Source organism: Brachyistius frenatus, unplaced genomic scaffold (assembly GCF_029030835.1).
Source record: "Brachyistius frenatus isolate BFR_SWC_R1_liver_20210118 unplaced genomic scaffold, ASM2903083v1 Contig_220, whole genome shotgun sequence".
NCBI classification, from domain to species: Eukaryota; Metazoa; Chordata; class Actinopteri; family Embiotocidae; genus Brachyistius; species Brachyistius frenatus.
This window is the reverse complement of record NW_027210819.1, coordinates 570,388-593,022: the sequence shown is the minus strand read 5'-3', so window position 1 is coordinate 593,022 and position 22,635 is coordinate 570,388. Positions and strand designations below refer to the sequence as shown.

At 43.4% G+C, this 22,635-nt stretch overlaps 1 protein-coding gene across 2 annotated transcripts in view; it reads right to left on the bottom strand.

Annotated features, from left to right (window-relative positions):
• Positions 1-935: 935 nt before the first annotated feature.
• cnksr3 (cnksr family member 3) overlaps positions 936-22,635 on the bottom strand; it is a 43,466-nt gene continuing 21,766 nt past the window's right edge. The window contains exons 5-25 of one of the 2 annotated variants that reach the window (XM_069719674.1): positions 20,819-20,860; positions 19,897-20,016; positions 19,685-19,744; positions 18,953-19,021; positions 18,703-18,849; positions 17,168-17,286; positions 16,385-16,572; positions 16,195-16,281; positions 15,182-15,438; positions 12,974-13,011; positions 11,257-11,299; positions 6,997-7,050; positions 6,595-6,634; positions 5,963-6,132; positions 4,569-4,642; positions 4,242-4,313; positions 4,094-4,158; positions 3,690-3,799; positions 3,185-3,512; positions 2,527-2,717; positions 936-2,354 (exon numbers count right to left, since the gene is read on the bottom strand). In XM_069719674.1, the coding sequence (XP_069575775.1) occupies positions 2,154-2,354; positions 2,527-2,717; positions 3,185-3,512; positions 3,690-3,799; positions 4,094-4,158; positions 4,242-4,313; positions 4,569-4,642; positions 5,963-6,132; positions 6,595-6,634; positions 6,997-7,050; positions 11,257-11,299; positions 12,974-13,011; positions 15,182-15,438; positions 16,195-16,281; positions 16,385-16,572; positions 17,168-17,286; positions 18,703-18,849; positions 18,953-19,021; positions 19,685-19,744; positions 19,897-20,016; positions 20,819-20,860 (2,475 nt within the window). In that variant the 3' untranslated portion in view covers positions 936-2,153. Of the gene's footprint in view, positions 2,355-2,526; positions 2,718-3,184; positions 3,513-3,689; positions 3,800-4,093; positions 4,159-4,241; positions 4,314-4,568; positions 4,643-5,962; positions 6,133-6,594; positions 6,635-6,996; positions 7,051-11,256; positions 11,300-12,973; positions 13,012-14,172; positions 15,439-16,194; positions 16,282-16,384; positions 16,573-17,167; positions 17,287-18,702; positions 18,850-18,952; positions 19,022-19,684; positions 19,745-19,896; positions 20,017-20,818; positions 20,861-22,635 lie in introns of those variants that run through there. The other variant, XM_069719675.1, reaches the window with a different exon arrangement.

Below are 22,635 nucleotides of genomic sequence, written 5' to 3'. Positions count from 1 at the left end.
CTACAGATCTCTGTTTTGGTCTCTTTCAGCCCAGCAGATCTCTGTTTTGGTCTCTTTCAGCCCTACAGATCTCTGTTTTGGTCTCTTTCAGCCTCCTCAGATCTCTGTTTTGGTCTCTTTCAGCCCAGCAGATCTCTGTTTTGGTCTCTTTCAGCCCAGCAGATCTCTGTTTTGGTCTCTTTCAGCCCAGCAGATCTCTGTTTTGGTCTCTTTCAGCCCTACAGATCTCTGTTTTGGAGACGGTTGAACCCGCTCGGTCCGCTCACATCATTTCTGTAAACATGCCAAGAAGCAGTCAACAATGGCTCGACACACGTTGTCTGGCGGACTGAGCCTGGTGTTTGAGTCCATGTCGAGCAGTTAGCTCACCAAGTTATCACGCAACTGAGGCGGCTTCGCTAACTTGGAGCTAGCTGGTTAGCACGAGCCTGTTGAGAATATTTGTTCATACTTTTAACCCAACTCGGTGTTTGTTCACATAAAACATTGACTTCAGAGCTGCAGGCTGGATTGTGAAGGTGGATCACCCCCCGGATAAGTGTCCGGTGCCGCTGCGTGTCTGTGAGCAGACCGAGGCCTGCTAGCGACGCTCCGCTCCCTGCTGCTACCTGATGCTAACGTTAGCCAACTAGCTGCCGCAAACGTGAAGAATCCGATTCGGAGCCGAAGATCCGAACCGGGAACGAACCTCGTTGTTAAACGCTTTCACGGCCTCCATGGTTCGACTTCGGCTCGCAGGTCACCGTTCACAGTCACAGTCGTCTCCTCAGTACCCGGTTAAAGACATGCATGCCCGACGTCAGGCGAGATGGAGGAGACTGCCAATATGGCGCATCACCCGATGAGGACTCTGCGGGGGGACTGGCGCCTCCTACCGGCGCCGGTGGTGTACTACAAGCTGCAGCACTAATAAATAAAGGAGGCTGGGAAATGTCTCCTCTTGTGACAATACTTTATTTCCCTGTACACAAATGAACATACTGGCTTTAATACCACAGTTGAAAAAAAAAAAAAAAAAGGAGAAGTAACATCACACATTCATTTACATTTATTTACACCGAGTTAACACAAGCCGTGTTTGGCCTGAGGTTCCTGAAGCTGATGCTGGGCAGTCACAGAATATCTGATGTCTGGATGACATCATCATTTTTGTGTGAGTAGTACAGGCTCCGCTGGGTCCACTGGACTTGTTTTTTGTCTCCTGGGGAGTTTGTCCTGAGAATCATCCATCAATCATCTAAATACAGATGACAAATGCTACATCCTGCCTTGAGCTCAATGTACTGTATATACAGTTAATATCAGTTAGTCATAAAGTCTTTATCACATTTGAAAAAAAAAACATACATTAAATTGTCTCATACTGTCAATGCTTGTGGTAAAAACAATCTATAGTGAATTTTTGCTTTCAGGAACGAATTCTTTATTTAAAAAGAATTGGTTTTGGTTTAGTGGAATGGATCGTTAGTCTCTTCTACTAAAAATGAGGCTTTCACATATTGTGGCTTTAAATTACATCACAGTAACAAATGATTTGACACTTCTGACTTTTACAAAATCTGAAATAATCGTGATGTGACCTTAATTAATTCTGTTAGTGCAGTCTGGAAAGACTCACTGATCAAATATCATTTCTATGGCAAACAGCACAAATCCTTCACAATAGTTACTGTAAAACAGGTGTAACAGACATCGATGGTGCATGGCACCAATAATTGAACAGTTTAAAAAAAAAATAATAATAATGTGCTCACTACAGATGAATTTAAAGACCACAAAACATAACGTAAAAACAAGTGTTTCCATGTTGGACAATGGATCCATTATTTCAACATCCTCCATTATTCCAAATGTTAAAAGAATTTATGCACAGGTTCACAGAATTACAACATGAAGACAATCAGCTGTAAAATTTGTTGTAAAAGTAATACTAAGACACAGTTCACATTTAATGTGATCAGATCATGTCTCCAGCTCCATTTTAGGAACTAAACACTCTTCAATGATCCAGTTACTTGTTGAATAGCACTTAAATATCCACTTATATGGAAAAGAGGTGTCAACTGAAAGACTGACAGCAGTGTGTGTGTCCAAAGTATGCGACTGTAAAGTCCTCAGAGTCCAAACACAGTAAAAACAATCAGGAGGAGTCTTTATAAACTGGTCTCAACAACAGGCACAGCAATGACTGATGCTGCCGCCTTTGTGGCCTCTGACGCCACCTGCTGGATCTGTTTGGCACAGATCTCGTGCACCAAGGGCGCATTGGCCTCCTTCCACTCTCTGAACTTGTCTGAGGTGAGCTCGGTCTCCCACAGCAACTGATCTATTGCCTGTAAATCAGCTTCTTTTGACTGTGCAAGAAAAGAAAATAGGGAAAAATTAAACACTGGCATGAATCTCTGCATTCAGCTACATTCCTTCGCTATTCACAAACCAAGAAATCCTCAAATTGATTAAATATGTGCACTTTGGTCATGAAAAAAAGAATCAGATCTTTAGTTTTTAAGAAGGCAGAAAATGTACCTTTAATGTGCTGTTCAGTGTCCTGATAAGGTGCAGTTTGTCATTGACAGTGTGGTTTTTACAGCGTCGTATGAAGGAGGCCCTGAATTCCCTTTTGGTGGATGGTTTACGATCTCCTATGGGTGAGAGGCTGGCCTCTTTTAGATGAATATACAGCTTCTCCATCTCATCAGAGCTGTTCCCTTGATCACCTGCAACAAAAGACGGTTGCAATATATCCTGTCGTCACCATACACGACAGACATTTAATTGCGTAACTTCCTGTTTGTGGGAGGATAAGTCATAGAGACAGAAAAATGAAAGAAAACCTTCAATTCAAAAGAGACTCAGGTCAACAACATAATTTGTCAAGTCACAAAAGGAAAAAAGATAGTGACCAAAATACATTAGAAAATTTGAAACGGAACAAAAGTGACTCAGAAATTGAATCAACAACCATAACTTCTGTTGAGCACTCATGTTAATAAAAGATGTGACAGACAGGAAATGTTTTCTTACAAGTGGAACGATAAACCAGAAGATAGTCTCCTTTACTGAAGATGAAAGTTTGCTTAAAAATACAATCAGCTGAATTTGTTTGAGGAAAACAAATATCCAGTGGTTTAATGATAAGACCGTCCAGAATGAAAATGGAAAAAAGACTAAAATAAAGATTCACCTTCATCTTGAGCAGCTGAAGCATCGCTCTGCTCCCCCTGGGCTGCAGGGTTTTCCTCGTTGGACGCGGTGTCTGAGGAGTCCCGGGCGGCCGAGCTCTCCAACACCGTCTCCTCCGGTGGAGGATGATGCGAGTGCACCTGGACCGAGCACACCACCGCCGTTTCCCCGGCGGGAGGAGCCGCCTGCGAGACCAGGTCCAACCAGGACTGCCGGTGTTTGGCGAGCGAGGAGGCGGAGCTCTGCGAAGTCATCGTACTGACGGGCGAGGAGAGCGAGCCGTTAGCTTCGGTGGTGATGGTGGAGGAGTACGGTGGAGGAAGGGTGCCCTGCAGGACGCACATCACGGGCAGTTCTGTTTACCAAATACTGCACATTTACTGAATTATGTGCTTTTTAAAACAACATTAGCAGCTCCAGCAATATAAGCATAAATCAGGAAATAAGGAGGACTGCAGAAATTGAGTTTAGTGTCGCTTGTGTATCCAGCCAGAGACGTGACTGACCTGATGTGTGCTACCAGCTGGATCAGATGCATCCACAGAGTCGGAGTACGGCGGAGGAGGGATCTCCGGGCTCTCAGCTTCCTCGTGGTCGCTGGCTTCACTATAGCACTCTGAACATTCATGTTTGAGTGGGAAGACACAGAAAAAGACAGAATTCATGACAAATGCGGCACAAAATTATTTCCGGGGAGACAACAGTACTTTAAATTTGGACCTAAAATCTGTACTAACCAGAGAAGATCAGTGCTGCTTCGGAGTGAAAACTTTTTAGTTTGATTTTGTGCATATTGAGCTCTCAGAGAAGAAACTAAAAACAAGACTATGTTCTTTAAAGAGTTGACAACTTGGAAACCCAGAGTTTCCATGTAAAACCAGTGACAGTAAGCTGAAATCTGTGATCTTACCAGCTGCAGCGTTTCTCTCTGTCGGCTCATACTGAATGGAGGCCAGCCCGAGCTTATTCAACCACCTGAAAAGAAGGAATCAATCCATCAATCATTTCACCACATTTCAGATAAAACAAGACGATAAAGTACATTTTATGTGACTTACAAGTTCATGTCCTCGTGGCTCTCAGCAGCAAAATAAAACATCATGACTTGTGGGTGACAGGCTTTGAATGCACTGGATGAAGAGAAGAGGACCGAATCAGCAAAACAAGTTTTCACCGCAATTAATGAAAAGTGGGACTTTTCTACTTCATTGATCACTTTCAGGTTGTTTCCCGACTTCACTTCCAATCAGTGTGCAAGAACTCTTTCTGCGTTGCTCATTACAACAACAGATGTACATGTAGTTCCTTTTTAATTCGACCCCCTGCAGCTGGGAGGTGTCTGATGGCGCTGACCACAGACTGAACAGCGTAACGACGGCGCTTACTGTTTCTTCTTGCACTCGATGGCTCGGTCTATGATGAAGTTGGTGAGATCAATGTAGCCTTCAGCTTTTTCTGCCTGCAACACACAGATTGAACAACAAGCGAGCGTTAAAACACAGACATGACTTCAAACCACTTCCTGACAATGACACCGGCCGCCGTCGTATGGCAGGAGGCTACTTCTTCTCTTTTCTCCTACCAGACAATAGATCTGACTCAAGTCGTGATGCCAGTAAATCTAACATGTCGGTTGCGTACGGAGCATCAGGACCTGACGGGCTGTTAGTGACACCGTCACATTGAGGAAACACGGTGACGCTGGCGGGGAGACAGCTGTGGTAGAAACAGGAGTGACTCATCTGCAGCTCCTGTTCCTCAGAGTGCTAAACATTAACTGTGAAAGAGACAGCTGTATTTGTTTTTTTGCTGTAGTTTGCAACAAAACAGTTGTGTATGTAAGCGTATGTAAATAAAACATCTGTGACAAATTGTAAGCAGGTTTTCATTTTGAATTCATTTTCGTTACATACACGCTTATTTTGTTGCAGTTGTACGTTCTTGAAAGTAATAATAAAATGTTTTTTGTTATTCTGTCATATTGTTAAGAATATCGTTATCGTGGAAATACCCTGATATATTAGGATATTGATTCAGGACCATAAAGCGCACCCCGTTCAATATTTGAGTCCAAACTTAACTGATGCATTTAGAATGAAAAAGAACCAATTCAGCCGGTGAGTCGGTGACAGCCGGTAGATTTGTTTAATCTGACGTCGAAACATTGTTTTAATCACATTTAAATATATAAACTATTACATAAAATTCCAGGGAAAAGGTTGACTGATATACTATATTTGTCAACTCAGTGCATGTAAAGACCAAAACCAACACTTGATTTCTGTTAACAGATTGTGTGTCAGCTTCTCTCCATTGTTACTACTAACAATACGTTGAGCCGCACCTCTTCACTGATTTACAAGTTCTGTCGTTATGATCAAAATGATCCTGTAAACATTCACCACCTCAACTAATCCGCTGCTGGAAGTCGTTCCCAATAAATGCACTATTTACTGTTGTTTATCCAAAATACAGTTTCCAGAAGTTTTAGGAAATCACTGAACCTTTAACAGACATTAAAAGCTGCAGCTGTTTTCCATCTTTTCATGGCATTAACATCAAAAAAGAAAATCAGGAATCCCACCGGGAGAGGAAGACAGTATATATTAACCCCCCAAAATAAATTGGGAAACCAGAAGTAGATATACAACATGAGTAAGCTCCTTTAAAATCCTCTTTTTAGTTTTTGTATTTCATCTCTTTTCTGATATGAATCCAATACCTAATGTGTAATTCTGTTCATGAACACATCATAAATGGGTCTCCATCTTTGACTCACCAGCTGGTTGGCGTACCAGTAGAGAGACGTCTTCTTCAGCACGAACCAGTACTTCTTCCATTTGATACCCAGGAAGCCTTTGCTCTCTTTCTTCCGGTACAGCCAGCCCTGGTGGTCCGGCTGACCCAGCTCCTTCACCGAGATACGTCTCCTGCTCATCGTACCATTGCCTACAAACAGAACACACGTGAATGTACAGAGACCTCCTCACCTCCATCCACACAGAAACAAAGTGGAGCCAAAGAGGAAGAAAGAGGTTGCGCAGTCCAACGCCAACAACCAAAACATTTCCACTCGAGTCAAAGTAAACCACAGCGTTCGGTTCAATCACCAAATGAACTCTAAAAATAGCAGTGAACAAACCCGCACAGCATCCAGTCCATTCAGAAGTGCTACAGCACATTAATGCCTACCTGTCATAGCAACAACAATAACATTAAAATGAATGTTTGCTTCTCAGAAGAACCTGTGATGCTGCCAGAGAACCAGAATAGAAAAGAAGTGAAAGTAAGTGAGTGCTGTGTTGAGTCCCTCCGTGCTCACTAATTGTCCTGTCGCTTCACACACGCCCACCGAGGTCCAAATTACAGCTGCGTGCACACGCAGACACAAAGTGACGGGAGCAGACTTACCTCCTCTGATCTTCTTCTTAGATTTGTGTCGCAGGGAGACCTTTGGGAGGAGAAGGAGGAGGAGGAGGAGGAGGAGAGGTCAGAGGAGAAAATCAGCAGCTGTTTGAACATTCAGCCACATGCAGTCGTTCTGATCTTCTACACAGATCAACGACATCCTCATCTCTCACTTCACTTTCAGCCTTCCTCTTTATCTGGTCTCAGCTTCTTTTTTTTTGCCCCTTTAGTGAATTCATTAAAAAAATAAGAAAAGCAAACTATCCACCTGCCGTGTTACTGTAAATGTTTACCTTTGTTATCATAAAATAGGAGAAGCAGAAGTAGTTCCTGTATTAAAGGACAGCAACGTTTCCATTTGAGCAGTTTCAGTAAATGTCACTTAAATAAAGATATGACACTTACAGGGTTGTAGTCATCGGCGGCCATAGAAGGTGTCACAGATATGGGGAAGGCAGCCTGTTACAAGAAACCACAGATGTGAATGTAACCCGACAAAATCAGCCTACCCACAGATAAATGAGCAGAAAGCAACCTCTGCATTTTTCTCTCCAGCGACAAGAGGAAGTGACATCACGGGTAGGCAGAACAGACGTTTCTCAATTTGCTTTTTCTTCTGTTTTTGTAGAGAAAAAAAAGTTGGTAGCAAAAATGGGTCGAAAAAGCAGCATTTCTCCTTCTGTGGAAGTGGAAGTACTAACTCAATTTCACAATGGTCCAAGTCAGCAGTTTAATTCACCCTCTCACACATTAGCGAGTACCAAGAAGTATCAGTGAAACTGATTCTTCTGCAGCATCACACAACAGAAAGCACCTTTAATGAGAGAGAATACAAACTAAAACCTAAAACTGTCCAAAATGAAAACGCATTGAGAAATCCAAGTTGCCATTATTGACTAACTTCCTCTGGAGCTTTGAGTTCCTTTTTTTGTAAAGTCACCCAAGAGAAAGAGACACACATCTACCAACCTAAGACAAGCCTGTCTCCGGAAGTGTAAAGACCAGGTGGTGGTTTGGTCTGAGTCTTGAGTCCTGCTGCAGCTGCTCTCATTCAACCACTCACCACGTGTCTCCGGTGAGACCAGAGATAAGAGACGAGGCTCCTACCTGCTTCTTAAAACTTTACAGATTCAGACAACTGTGACTCTGGAAGTTCTCCCGGTGACAACGAACCAGCAGCTCTTTTCTAAACCAAACTCCACCACACATTTAAGAGTGTTTCTGTGTTGCACAACACAAATACATTATATCTGATTTTCCGGGTGTTTAAGTGAACTGATGATCACCACATCAACCACAGCAGGAACCTGACCGAGGAGTGGAAATGGGTGTTCAGAAACTAACTTACTGTGCGTTTTTTTTGGTTTTTTTTTTTGTCTTTGCAGATATTAACGTGTCATTTTAGTAATCAGATCCTCATTGAACAACCTGGATGAACATTGACAATATTCTTTGGTGTGAGACAAACAACACTTTTTTTTAAGCTTCAGTTCGTTCAGTTGGTGTTAAACACAGTTTGATCTATTCAGAGCATAAACTGCAGCCTGTATGATTCAAAGACAATAAAAACTATATTTGGAAAACACATTTTCCTAAATGTTAAATTACGTACAACATTATAAAACTGCTTCTGAGTTATTTATGAAAAACACTGTAATTTAAAATCAGAAGGCAGTTGGCCTACTGATCCCCTGGTTTGGTAGTTCAGCCAGAAAAGATCACCAAAGTGCTTAATTCAAAGAGTCTGAGAGATTTGAAACAAGCCAGCCGACCGTACCTGCCAGCACGACCTCAGAGAAAGTAGTCTGGCCCGAAAGCTCTGCTCAAAGTCGGACCAAACCTTGGCGAACATATTGGGACAAAGAACCGGACATTCAGAGGAGCTCGGCTGCTTTCAGGTGAGTTCAGGTCCTGCTCACTTCAAACAGGGAACCACAATGAGCCGTTTCCTCCATTTTCACATTTTATTTGTATTATTTGTATTCGTTTTGGGGCTATTTATTTTTGCATCTTTCGAATATCGCATTCAGGGAAAATAATAAGCTACTTTCTCTCAGGGAGATCGCAGTTACCACACATGACCACTGGATGTCGCCATGTTCCTGCTTATGAGCGACCAAAAACTCATCGTTGAGTTACTGAAACTGTGTTCATGCTGTGCAGTGGTGGAAAAAGTACACGTATCATTCACTTTAGGAAAAGAGCCATTACAGCAATGAAAAAATAATAATTACAAGTAAAAGTCCTGCATGAAACGTCCTATTTAAGTAACATAGCCGGTGTATTATATATAGTTGGATAAACTGGGATAACATAAATCTGAGGGGGTATGAGATAATTATCGGGAGAGAAAGGAATAAAAAAACAAAGCTTTCATGTGCAGATCTGTTTCTAAAGACTTATTTGGGTATTTCAAAACATCTGTTATTAACTGCAAAAACATCTTGTAGCCTATATTACAATTTCACATTGCTGTGAAACACCCGAATGCTCCATTCATAGTAACTCACAATAAGTGCAGTGACAGATTAAGTTTCAGAAAGGTTAGGGTCATGTTTTTTTTCTTTCGTGCTTTGAGAGATGTTGACAAAAAAGAAGAAAGAAAGAAAGGAAAAAACAAGTCTCAGAAGAATGAGAAAAACAAGTGCTTGATGTTTCAGAGTCCGCTCATTGTTCAGGGAAGCGGTGGTCTGGACATCAACACCCCTCACTGGTTTGCAGCCATAACATCGCTGCGCGAGCTGCATCCATGCAGAGGCTCGGATGTTCTGTGCCGGGACGGCGGTAAACCAGCACACACATTCCTGAGTCTTGCATTATTATAGTCTCCATTTCATTTCTGCTTAAATAGACGGGCCTCTTCTCTCTTTCCACTTGCTATTGTACTGCAGAGACTCTGAAGTGACTCTGAAGTGAGACCCCCTCCTTTTATATCTCTCACATTCTCACACTGTAGCTTCCTCTTTGCCTCCCTCCCATTTGACACCTCATCTTTCTCATCCATATCGAGTGACTCCCTCGTGTTCCCCCCGAAACTCCCCAAAATCTTTTAACATTGCAATTAAATGTGCTCACATGCTTCTTATTTCTGTGATGAGTCTCACGAAGCCTCAGTATGACACCTCGGGCTGAGTTGAAGGGCCTTTTCCTTCTGGGTTCTGGTGAAAGTGAGGTGATGTGCGACTCGTGTCAAAAGCCTGGAGGATTCACAGGAATGCAGATTGGTCACACCGTTGTGGAGCTCAATCTCCCATCTCGGACCATGCTGAGAATTGTCATGGCACTTAGTTAATGCCCCCCGACCCCCACCGCCCCCCACCACCTCCCACCCTGAAACTGTGTGTCTGTGAGGGAGAGGATTGGGGGTGGAAGAGCAGCTATTATTCCCCAGGGGGATCTCGCACATCGTAAAGGGGAAGTGCTGGAAATCATATCAGTTTCTAGCTCACTCCGTTTGGTTGGTCATCGCCCAGTTGATCTGACACGGATCACGACCCCAGTTTAGATCTAGGGTATATATATATATATATATATATATATATATATATATATATATAATTAATAAAAAAAAATATATATATATATATATATATATATAGAGAGAGAGAGAGAGAGAGAGAGAGAGAGCGCTCTAAATGCATTTACTAAATAACTGAACATTTGGATTTGGTTTGAAATAAATGAGTTTTCTTCTTTGTAGCAGACATACTGTGTCTTTACACACAAATAATCCAAAGAGAAGCTGTAACTATTTCCTCTGTCCTGGTGCTGACAGCAAGGTCGAGGTTACGGTGCAACAACACAATTGGACCATAAATCTGTAGAAATGTGATTTGTTCACTTGCCACTTGTGACTATGAGCCTAATCCATCTGACCCCTGTGGAGGTGTGTGAGTGGGATTGACAGTCATGGCACTGCGTTATGTGGTTTCTGTGTCCAAAGACAGCAAAGCAACCCTCACTTCACCCCTTGTGGTCCGTTCATTTCCACATCTGCCAAAGCTTCCAGGTGCACGATCAATTTTCCACTAGCAGAACATTCAACAAAGAAACCAGCCATGAAGGCAGTGATTTGAGCTAAATGCTAATACCAGGGATAATGCCAACATGTTGATTTGTAGCAGGTATGATCGGTGTCATTTAGTGCATCAGCATGCGAACATGTGCTGATTACTGACAGTACAAAACACAAGTAAAGCTGAAGTTAACAATCGAATAATACAAATTTGGACCTATTTATTGTGCAAGAAGGAAAGTTTAGAGATCATCAGTTACAATCTTTCCTGAAGGGGACATGAACGTGCAAGAAAATCCATCTGACAGCAGTTATATTTCTTATCAAATCTGCAGAAAGACTAAGATGCTTTAGTTGGGACTAACGCTGCCATCCCTGCAGCGATGGCACGAACTAGAAAGGAAGGTTGCATGTGTGTGTGCTGGTCTGCTGGTTTGTGTGTGATACAGGAAGCATGTATGTCGTCTTCGCTCTGTGTGAAATGTAATGAGGCTGTAATTGAGGCTCTCAATTTCACCGCCTCTCGCCACGACTCCGGCCAGCAACATTCCTCACATGGACGTAGAAAACACACACAGATGTACACAGGCGCCGTCACACTCTGTCCAACTGCCCATACGTCATGTTCAGGCTGATTTTTAATTACTTACTGCTTGAGAAAAGGACCAGGACCGTATATGTGGTTGATTATACCTGTAAGAATGAGAGAGGCATTAAAAGTCAACACCTTTCATGGTATAAAACACATAAACTAACATCAAGCAGCACTTTCCAGTAGAGTTACCTCAGACACCGAGGAGCTTAGATAACGCCATCATACTTCAGATCACACTTAAGTGTCCTTTGAAAAGTTCCAACACATACTTATTGCTTCCCAGCTTATTCGGAACCACTCATTATTTTTATCTGCGTTCCAATCGGGCTCACTTTGATTTGAGCCAAACAAAACAAAACTCCACGGAGACTGTTAAAGGGGTGGTATTTGGCTGGTGTACCAGGGGTCCTGATAATACAGTTGGAAACCAGCCAGTGCAGCACGGTGGACGAGACGCTTGTTCCCGAAGCTCAGAATACTCGATCCACCTCAGCTGGGCCTCACCCTGCAATTTCAGGGTATGAAATTGACTCTGGCTCATTTTTCCTGCCTTTCGATTGCTCTCCTCCTCCCGTCATCCATAATTCATCACGTCTTTATCTCCTCCTTAAATTACTAGTTTGCTAAAAGAGATTTTTTTTTTCACATGATGCAACTTGTTTATGGTGGTTTTAAGAAATGACAGAGAGAGAAAGCTGATTCACCTTTTCATATGTTGTGTGTTGTCATGAAAAAAACCCAAAAAACAGCTCTGTTTTTATAGATTGACCAGCCAAAAATTAATATGACACTTGATTAAATCCTCTGTCAATCAAATTCCATTTCCTCCATCAGTGTCACATGTTCATTACCACCAGCAGCAATGAGTCAACTGATTATCTACGAGACTTACTACAGCATCTGTCTATAAATCCTGAATGTGAGTAATGTGTTTTGATTGAGCATGCAGTAAGCCGGATGTCGTGTGCTCCCAGAATAGAACTGCCGGGGAGGGTATATGTATATATGTGTGTGTGTGTGTGTGTGTGTCGAGGGGGGGGTGTTATTGTGCAAGGCATTTAGTCATCGATCATGGTGTTAATGTGGGGAGTCACACCTCCTCCGGCCATACATCCGAGACCAGAGGAGACGCAGGGGCCACGGATGACGGTGCGGCGCAGCGATCCTCGCATGGCGTCATGTTGTGCAGTGGGATGAAGTTATTTATAGTTGGAAGAATCACGATTTGCCATAATAGTGACATTTCTAAAGAATCTCCGGATTGTGAAGGTGTCTTGGGGGCGGGTGGACACGTCGGTGTGTGAAACATGCTGGAGTTTCTGAGTTAAAAAAAAAAAGGTTTAAAAAAAACATGTACTTTTTTTCCCCTTTAAAAAGCACACAAACGCATCTTCCAATTTAATAATATGGATTTAGAAGAGAAAAGTCTGTTTTTTACTGCTAAGAAAAAATAAATGTATTACCTGCAGAGGTTTGATAAGGCTGGTATTTCTCAATCTCAATGATGTACGTTTTACTTTTAACACCCAACCAGCCTCCGCAGCTCAGTGTTGTGAATCTATAGCATATTTTCGCTGATCATAAAAGCAGCCGACCCACTGACCCGTCACCCCGTGGCTTGTTTTAACAAGACTCCACAACCTGATGAAAAGTAGACCCACCCTGCTCTTATGTTCCTCCTTTGACCTATAGACTGCATAACACTGTGGGGGGGGGGGGGGGGGGGGGAGTGAGTGAGTGAGAGAGAGAGAGAGAGAGAGAGAGAGACTCACCGGTTGAGGAAGTCCCTGCTCGAGTGCCAGTCAGGTCCCTGTGATACATAAAGATTTACACGTTAAGCCCTGAGATTGAGATCCACGACCAAAGTGTCAAAGTTACGTTGGATCATGATCGTTGGAAAGCGGCCGCGATGATGATTTGTGAGAGTAAAACTGTGGCGTCTTCTCTTGTCGTGAACTAAAGTGTTCGTCTGATACCTGTAATGTTTGCTGATTGTGTGTGTTGGTAAAATGAATTACTCCCAAGAAGACAAACAAATTAACAACAGAACATTCATTCATCCGTATTCTGTACGTCGGTTTGTGATTTCACATCAGTTAACAAAACATTGTGATGCAGTTTTTTTTCCACATGCGTAAACTAGCAATAATTCAGCATGTAACCATTGGTGATATGCAGGCATGAAATGTTAGTGGTTAGAAAACGTATGCAGTGGGTTAGAGGGAGTGCAGGAAGCACTCGGCCGACAACAGGGTTTCAGAAGGTGCAAATTAGTGAAGACCGCAGGCGACTACATCTCAGCGAGCTTGGGCAGAGCGAGATGTAAGGAAAGAGTGAGGAGAGATCAGAAGAAAGGCTCCTCTCCATCAGGGAATACATGCACAGAGGAAACAGGCAGGGGGAGGGGGAGGGGGAGGGGGGTCGTTCTTGATAGCAGCAGATCTTCAGTTGCATGATGAAAGGTGCTGATCCTTCTCTGGCAAACGCTTCTTCCAATCAATGAAAATGGCGAAAGCCCGCAGGCGAGGTAACCCTAACCTGCCGTTTAAATGTTTAAAAGACAACATACGCGCAGGAAAAAGATCCCCTGATGGAAACACCTGCTTCGACCATATGGTCCCGCCAGCTGGAAGTTCATCATAGAGGGAAGAAGTTACATAACCATCACCATCTGATACAGAGAAATGGTAACTCGACGTGAGCTATCCGGTTTCACCGCACGCTTAAAAAGCAGAAGCAGGTTTTACCTCAAAGGTCACAGCAGGTCAGACGGACAGCCGGCTACAGTGAGCTCATTCATCACGGCTACGGCTTCCTTTCACTTACAAAATGTTTAAAGTATGTAAACTGATACGAGAATAAAATAGCAATGTAGTTTTTTTGAAAAAAAAAAAAAACAAAAACAAGAATCATCCGACATGCGACATTATAGTTCCACATTTAGCAGTCATTCCACACGCACTGGTAAAATAAAGACAATACAAAAGGTCACTGAAATGAACTGCAATTTTTAATAAAACACTATTCAAATCTTACAAAAGGCAGACAAAGCAACAATAGACACTTCTTCCCTGTAGTTTCTGAAATAATACTGTCGTTCTGTCTCTTGGGATTTGTTGTCTTCCCACATCGAGAGCTCATAGACATCAACTTGACCTTTGTGTCCCTAAAAAGATTGATTCAAACTGCTGGCTGTAAAAGACCAGTTCTCACTGCCAAGCAGCTCTGTGTGTTTATAGGCCCTTCAGGTGGGTAACTGCAGAGTAAACTGAAACACAGGATATAAAAGTTTACTGATGAGAGTGCATAGCCTTAAAACATGCACACATATTTGCGAGTGACACGATATGAACACCCTTTTACCAACCGACGCAGCATTGTCAACTAAAGTGACGGTAGAAATCGTATGCATAGCTTACGAGAGGCAACCATTGGCAGACGGTCGTGGAACCAACTGATCACACAAATGGAGATTGAGAAAAAAAAAAGTGACAATAAAACGAAAGCAGTTTCACTAACAAATATATGCTGTTTGTTTCAATTACTTTTATTTCCTTATGCTTCAGTGTCTGAAGTGTTAAATAACGGTACCGTAGAACATGTTAACTGAAACATGGCATAACTTAATATGTACAGAGACGTCAATAAAGAGCACAAAAGGCCAAAAAGTGTATCCTCTTCATAGGCTGAGGCTTGTAGTCAAGAGATGAGGGTTGTGGGCGTGTTAAAGGGGTGATGACTTAATGTAGTGAGTACTACAAAAGCAAGTTTGGTTGAGGAGTAGTAGCTGGTAGTAGTAGTAACACATGGAGGTTTGGGGGGAGAGAGGAGGGTGAGAAAGCCCAAAACTGCCAAATAAAATCAGCTGGGCGTTAAATATCGAAAGGCACTGAGGAAGGACACAAGACAGGAACAGGAAGCCCCGGACAGGAAGCACATCATCAGTGAGTCAATAGCTTAAGCCGCGTGATCCAACTGACCAGTAGTGAGCGTTCTGCCGTGGTGCGCTTGGAGACGGGCGCCACGGGGGCCTTTTTGGTATCTTCCTGGTAGGGGATGGTGGCGCTGTTGTGGAGGTTGGAGTTGGAGTTGGAGTAGTAGCGGCTGCCCCGGATGTGGTCCACGCGGACGAGGTGACGTTCCCCCGGAGGCCTGTAGGGCGGCGACACTGAGGGGACCTCCTCAGCAATGGTGGGGATCCGTTCGTTGCTCAAGTATCGGGACAGGAGGTCGTCACCTGGAGCAAAGAGACCACGTCAAGTTACAGCGTGAATACCGTGTTTCATGAAGCCGCACGTTTAACGGCTCAAAACCTGGTGTCACCAACTGATCGAGTCATTTATCTGTCCAGCGAGAAAAGTAAATATGAGAAGACAAATAATGGGTTCTAAAGATGTTTTAGAATACATCAGGAAGTATGATTGTGAACTTTGTTAGTCCACTGAGGTTTTTATAGGGCGGTTGAACATGTGTTAGTGATCACATGCAGCAACACTGAGCGACGAGAACAATGCAGATTTGTAAGAGTAACAGAAAAACAAATTTAATATTAATTCTTCAAAGGAGTCACAGATCATTCTGCTCCAGTTTTAATGGTTAAAACATTTTTCTGGTGCTTTTGAAGCTTATAAAGTAAAAAAAAAGAATAGAAACATATTTCTACTTTCTCGACTTAGTTCTGCTTTTTTTGTGGATAAATAAATGTGAAACATGATGAGCAGTTAATATTACATGTCTAAAACATGATGTCACAGCAGTTTATATTGAGGATAGATCATATTTTTGGAACTTCCGTTTTATTAAATGTGTTCTAGTTGCAGGTCAACACTCTTAAAACAGGGCACTCATCAGTGCTTCACTAAACTGTAGTTTTGTCGCTGGTAATTTGTATAACTAAATAAGTATTAAAAAGCATCCTTGAGTTCAGGGTTTCTGAGGTTTATACAATGAAATAATATCTTTAAACTGGAAGGTGGCAGCATGTGTTTCATACCTTTCCTCCCCTGTGCCCAGGGCTTCGCGTAAGGATCAACCACTCCGACGCAGGTATCTGCTGGCATGGACAGCGGCCGCGGCTTTCCTTCACACAAGAGTGTCACATTCAGAACTTGTATTAGTTTAAGAACGCATAACCTTTAATAACTGCGAGGCGAGGATCGATGAGAGGATGAGAAGCTGCTGACCTCGTGAGGGCTTGTGCTCCCTCATTCTGGGCTGAATCACGTTGGCTTCGATGGGACAGCCGACGCTCAGCTTGTCATAGTCAGCGATGGTGCAGCGTCTCCGGCTCTCCTGATCCAGGAAGGAGTTGGGTGACTCAGAGCCCTTTGGTCTTTTACTAATGCTGGAGATGCAGTCTGTTCTCAGCTCTCTGCAAGGAACAAATGTTCATGTATTTATAACAGCCCTTCCACAACATTCTAGTATAAAGCAGCATATCACGATTCAGAAGTAATGTTTTATTATTAGCCTTATTAATTCATGTGAAGTTTGCAAACTTCTTTTTTTAGAATTCAGTTCGTCCAGCATGTTAATGGAAGAGGCTGTCCTCTCATCTTCGTAGAGGTGGAAGATGAAACACTCGCTGCATAGGGACTGCGGTGGGACTGGTGGGGGCAGTAGGAGGAGGCGGAGGTGAGGTGAGGAGGAGGAGGAGGTGAGGAGGAGGCGGAGGTGAGGAGGAGGAGGAGGTGAGGAGGAGGAGGAGGAGGTGAGGAGGAGGCGGAGGTGAGGCCATCACGGCGCACGGCACGCTCATTATTCACCAGCTTCAAAGTTCGGAGTCAGGAAATGTGCCAAAGGTCGACTGGAGGCGACGGGATTTCTCTCGGCAGGCCGGCGGACGGCCTCTTCGTTAATTCATCACTCACATTTAAGATTTTAACTTTCAATACCTTAACTTTTAGAGCTCAACATTTAAATAAATCAAACTACATAAGATAATTAGCAATAAATGAAAAGCTCACCGTGGAGTGTATGGCACCGGAGGGGGAGGGGGGATGTACAGGAGAGCTGGCTTCTCCTTCTTGGTCGATCCGTTGGCCGAACTGCAGGGAGACTGGACTCTGATCAGGGAGGAATTATTCTGGAAAAACACGGCACGATTACGAGTTGACATCTTACTGCCGACAGTCTTTATTCCAGCTGCGTGTACCGTATCAGTCTGTGTCAAAAACAAATGAAGTCATTGCTTTCCGTTTCTGCCCACAGTTTGGTTTCTAAAGACTAAATATGACTTGCTGGCAAATGGGAGGAGTTCACCAGATGTGGCGAGACGTTTAAGTGCTCGTGCGCCTCACTGAATACAAGCCTCCGTTTGAGTTATGGAAAGATTGTAAATGAAGTCCAAAATAGCCTGAAACATGTACGCGTTTACCACAGTTATGTTTCCCAACACTCAACAACATCGTGTCTTTGTGTTCACTGCTATTCTCATCAGAGCAAAATGATACACGCGTTGATACGGGATCGTAGATGTGATTTATTAATGACAAACTGAACATCTGATCTGGGAGTTCATGAATCATTCCCCACTTTCCTTCTCCAAATGGCTCCCATGTGTACAAATGATATAGTATTACAAAGCCAGTGTCCTTCATTCTTGAATCGGGGAGGTGAATCGTTTCGTCTGGAGCCTTTTTATCGCAGATAAACTGAGATGGCCGACTCTTGATACCTCGACGACTCGTTAAAACAAGATGCTGCTGGACATGTTGACGTGGTGCTCAGATCCTCTTTGTTGTTTTAAAAACCACTCCTCAAAGATATCATCTCATGTCGTCCTCTCAGACTACAGAAGACGCTACGTGTGATAAGGCAGCACTCGAGCTTGAACCTCGTAGTTTACAAAGAGCATGAAAAGAGGACTCGGGTGCAGAGACGAGGTTAAACGCCGAGTTGAGATTAATGTGTTCACACGGTGCTGAACAGCAAATTGGATCACAGTCACACAACCTTATTGGCTCGGTATTTATTGGCTACCTTTAACCTTTCTTTGAACAACAGATGTTTAAACTAAACTTTAAAAAAGGAGGCAGAACCTAAATATAATATTATAAGTCATATTGTTTAGTTTAATGCAACATCTGGACCATTTGTTTCTAATAAAACCAGAACAAGCTAACCAGACACAAACCCTACAAGCCAGCAGCTTTATCTCTTCGACTGAATGACGTCATAAAACTTTTTGTTGCCTCTTTTGTTGTGCATGAAGAACAACTGGATGTTGTATTCAACTCAGCCGGCAGCTCTTTCAGGGAGGACCTGTCTCAACTTGCTGTTTTGGAACCAACTGCCAAAAACACTGATAATTGGTTCACAATGACTCGACTCACAGGCTTGTTGATTGTCAAGGATGAATGAAGGAAGTGTGTGTGTGTGTGTGTGTGTGTGTGTGTGTGTGTGTGTGTGTGTGTGTGTGTGTGTGTGTGTGTGTGTGTGTGTGTGTGTGTGTGTGTGTGTGTGTGTGTGTGTGTGTGTGTGTGTGTGTGTGTTTATGTACCTGAGGTACTGGTGGCTTCCAGCGCATGTTCTTCAGCGGGGCGGGGGTGAAGCCGGTTGTACCTGTGGGCCTCTTCTTCAGAAGTAGAACCACACCTTTGGGGTCTTCCCTCAGTTTGAAAACAAGGTTTTTCAGCTGCCAACCCACCTGAGTAACAAGATGTGAGCACACGTGAAACCACATACAACACCATGTAAATAAGCAAACTATATATATAAATATATATATAAATATTTAAAAAGATTCTCACCACTGTCTGCTGGTTAACCTGGATCACCTCATCGCCAGCATGGATCTTCCTAGTCAGGTCTGCAGGAGACTAAAAACAATCACACAATAAAGGTTAAAGCTGGATATAAAACTCACAAAACCTCACTGAAATCAGAGCGGTCTTATTTCTGCCTGATTTCAACTGTCTGCCTTTAAAATTCTCTTTTCAAGAAGCAAATCCAATAAACAAACACCCAGAGTTCAAAATGGTGAGAAAATGCCTCCCTGTGTATGAATATCAGTGGAATTGTTTTTCATATCACACAGATGCCAAACAGGATTAACTCGTCATTATTGGTGATGATTCAGGTCCTGATTCACGATTAGTGACTGGAGGCGTGAGGACTGGACCGTGGCCGTGGCGCTGCTGCATTAGTCAGTGGCGGGTTGCCTCAGCGTGGGGAGAAGGTAGGACTTGGTTTTGTGGAGGCTGTTTGTGGTGTTTACTGGTTAGTGGAGCACAGAAACAAACGATTCCCTTCACAGATGAGCAGTTCTCAACTCCTTCAGATGTTGTAACGCCGAGCGCCCTCAGGGTCGCATGAACAGAGTGAAGAGGAAGAGGAGGAGGAGGAGGAGGAGAGTGAAATGTTTTCTCAATCAATATCAGAAACTTTTAAGGAGTTTTAAGGAGTATTTGTAGAGAGGAAATTAATTCCAGCCTGGAGAGGGGCTGAATGTTTTATTGTGGCCATCCTACTGTCGTACTCACATGTTCTGTGGTTCCAGTGATGACATGTAATCCATCGTAGGTTGACTTGATGTACATTCCCTGAAAAACAAAACATTATGGTTTCAGTAAAAATACAATATTCCCACAGGGAGCAAATGTATGATGTCGATGTGAGAGCCACAATTTGACACGCATATCATGCATTCCTGTGCAGAGAATCCAAGAAGCAGACACAATAAGAGACTCCTCACCAGACCGTCGCCCGGATTGATATCGGTCAGCTGGACTTCCTCCAAGCAGGCCGACTGGCTCATCAGGGGGTCCGAGGTGGTTCTCACCGTCTGATCACAGATGACGTTTAAAATCTTAGACTGCAGAAGAAGAAGAGGCAAAACAAAATGCACCCGTGAATAAAGGGAGGAGCTTCAGACTTTCATGAACTCCATAAGCGGCGTGCTAAACGCTCTGATGGTGCACGATGCCTCTTATTGTGTGTTTTACAGGTTCGAACCAGTCAGGTTACGCCGCAGCTCGTTCATGTTTACTGCAAAACTTAATGAGTAAAGAGGGGTTATTAATGTCTTTTCAACTGGATGCTGCTCCCCACCCCACCTTTCTTTATAAAGAACAAAAACTGTAATTTGTCATCATTAGAGGAGATTTTTCTGTTGCACATGCATTTTGTATTAAACCAGCGGTGTGGACTTTATAAAGAGTTGAGTGAGCTAATGGAGAAACACAAAATGAGAACAACAAAAGGCTGAAAATGACAACAAATGAGATGAATTCAGAAGCAGAATAAGGAAAAAGAGGAAGACAAAAAGGAGGGAGTAAAGGATATAGACAAGGAAGAGACAAAGGCAGCTCTACAGTGGGTTGCACTTGGGGGTGTCTAAGGAAGAGACAGAGTGCCAGAGGAAACCCAGTGTTAGTCCGCAGAGTCTGGAGATCGTCAGCAACAGGAAACACTGATTGATGGCTCGGGCGAATTAGAGCCGCCTCCTCCGCTGGCGATCTATAGACCCGTCTGCTCCATTCACCCAGAAAATGGACCTTGCTGCTGAAAGCATGTCACATAATCGCCACGTAAAAAGGCATAAAGGCCTTTTGCTGCTATACGGGAACTTCTGGGTCTCATTTAGGAAAGGAAGAGAAGAGATAAAGTATACTCACAACTTCCAGGATCTTTTCTTCCATCTCATAAACACTGCAGTCCTGTTGCAGAGAAGACGGTGATCATAGATTAGGCTCGTGAGCAGTAAACAACAGAGAAGAGGTTATTCAACGGCTAGAGAGCGGGGAAAGTATAGTGGTTGTGTAAATAGGATATAATCACAATCCCACATATAGAACAGAGAAAAATGGAGAACAGCCACAAATAAACAGCTTTTAGTTTTAAATGACCTCTTTGCCTAAATTCTGCGGATGCTGTAATTACATCATGCCCGCTGTGGTTCAGTATACTGTTCGGGAAGGTAAATACCATATGAACACTCATACAGTAACAATGTGGAGATGACATGGTGGGAAATCATGTGATCATGTTCAGAAAACCCGCCTCCTCCTGGTTTTCTTCAAACATTTGGATGCATTGCAGCTTTCTACAGTTGTGGGTGGGCCGGATGAGGCGGGGGTCTCTACATGTCAAACAAGATGAGCTGAAAAAGAACAACTGATAAAATCTGCTAAGTCAGCGGGGAAACTGTCCACTGTCCCCTCCGAGAGTCCCGGCACAGCTCTCGTGCAGCTGGACCCGACACAGCTGAGGCAACAGGCGCCGCTGACAACTGTGTTGGTGGCGGTGAAAGGGCCCCTGGTTAGAGGTGGGGGGGGGGGCAGCCTGTTTACGGAGTTGCCTCTATGCTGGGAATGCCCAAAGGGAAGACATCCGTCAAAACACAGGTGAAATGCTTCTGTCAAAACCAGAGAGCACCAAAAAAATCGACTTAAACGAGTGTCTTATTTCTCCAGAGCCGTTAAAAGCCACGTCGATGCAAAACAAAGGAAAACTGGTGTCGTGGACTTCACGGTACCGGTGACGTGCAGAGGCATGTGCCAAGTACAAAGCCAACTCTGTTGCTCTTTGTAAATCCATTGTGCAGACAGCGAATGGGGTTTGGGGGGGGGGGGGACGGGGTGGGGCACGTTTTTCCATATTTCCATAGCTTGCAAATTCCACAGGGGGAAAGCAGAGCGTCAGCTTTATCTTGGCTCGTCCTCCTGTTGGTTTGTTTGCAGTGACAAGATTTGCGTGACTGTCTGTGACCGAGAGCGATGGCTTCACATCAAAGCAGAATACATCTCCTGCTCTCTAAATGTTATTTTCTAAATGGCTTGATTGCCTGTTTAAAGGAATAAAGTATCATACATGTGACTTTGCCATGTTTCTTTTACTTGGGGGGGGGGGGGAGATGAAAAGCCAATTTAAACATAAAGTAGGAAAATAATCATGTTTCCACACAATGTATTTTCTAATGTCAGCCAGAATATATGGCGGTTTCAGAAAGAATTTGGCTTTGCCTGCGTAAACAAGCAATTGCATATTTCTTTTCGAGCCTGGTCCGTGTTTGGATGACTGCACTGTGGACTGAGCCAAGAGGGATGAACTAAAAATACATATTTTGATGTTTAGAGGTCATGAAACAAAACAGTATAATTATGAGCTCCAGACATGAGTTGGCATGTCTCCGATCAAGAGTCCACATTTACTCAACCTTTTTTTTTTCTTTTCTTATTTCATCGTATCAAATCATGTGAAAGTGTCACAGATGATTCTTCTAAGGCCTGTTTATAATATAAAGTAATCCTGTATCTTCATCCAAACTAAAGTCCCTAGCAGACGGGCTCCGGATCATAACTAAGCACTGAGAGGCTGAGGGTCCGTTCCCCGGGTGTACTGATCCTTCACATCATGGACCTGATCCTCCAACCACTGTGGATCACATGACTCCCAGCGTGCAGCTCTGCGCTGCTTTGATCTGCCACCACAG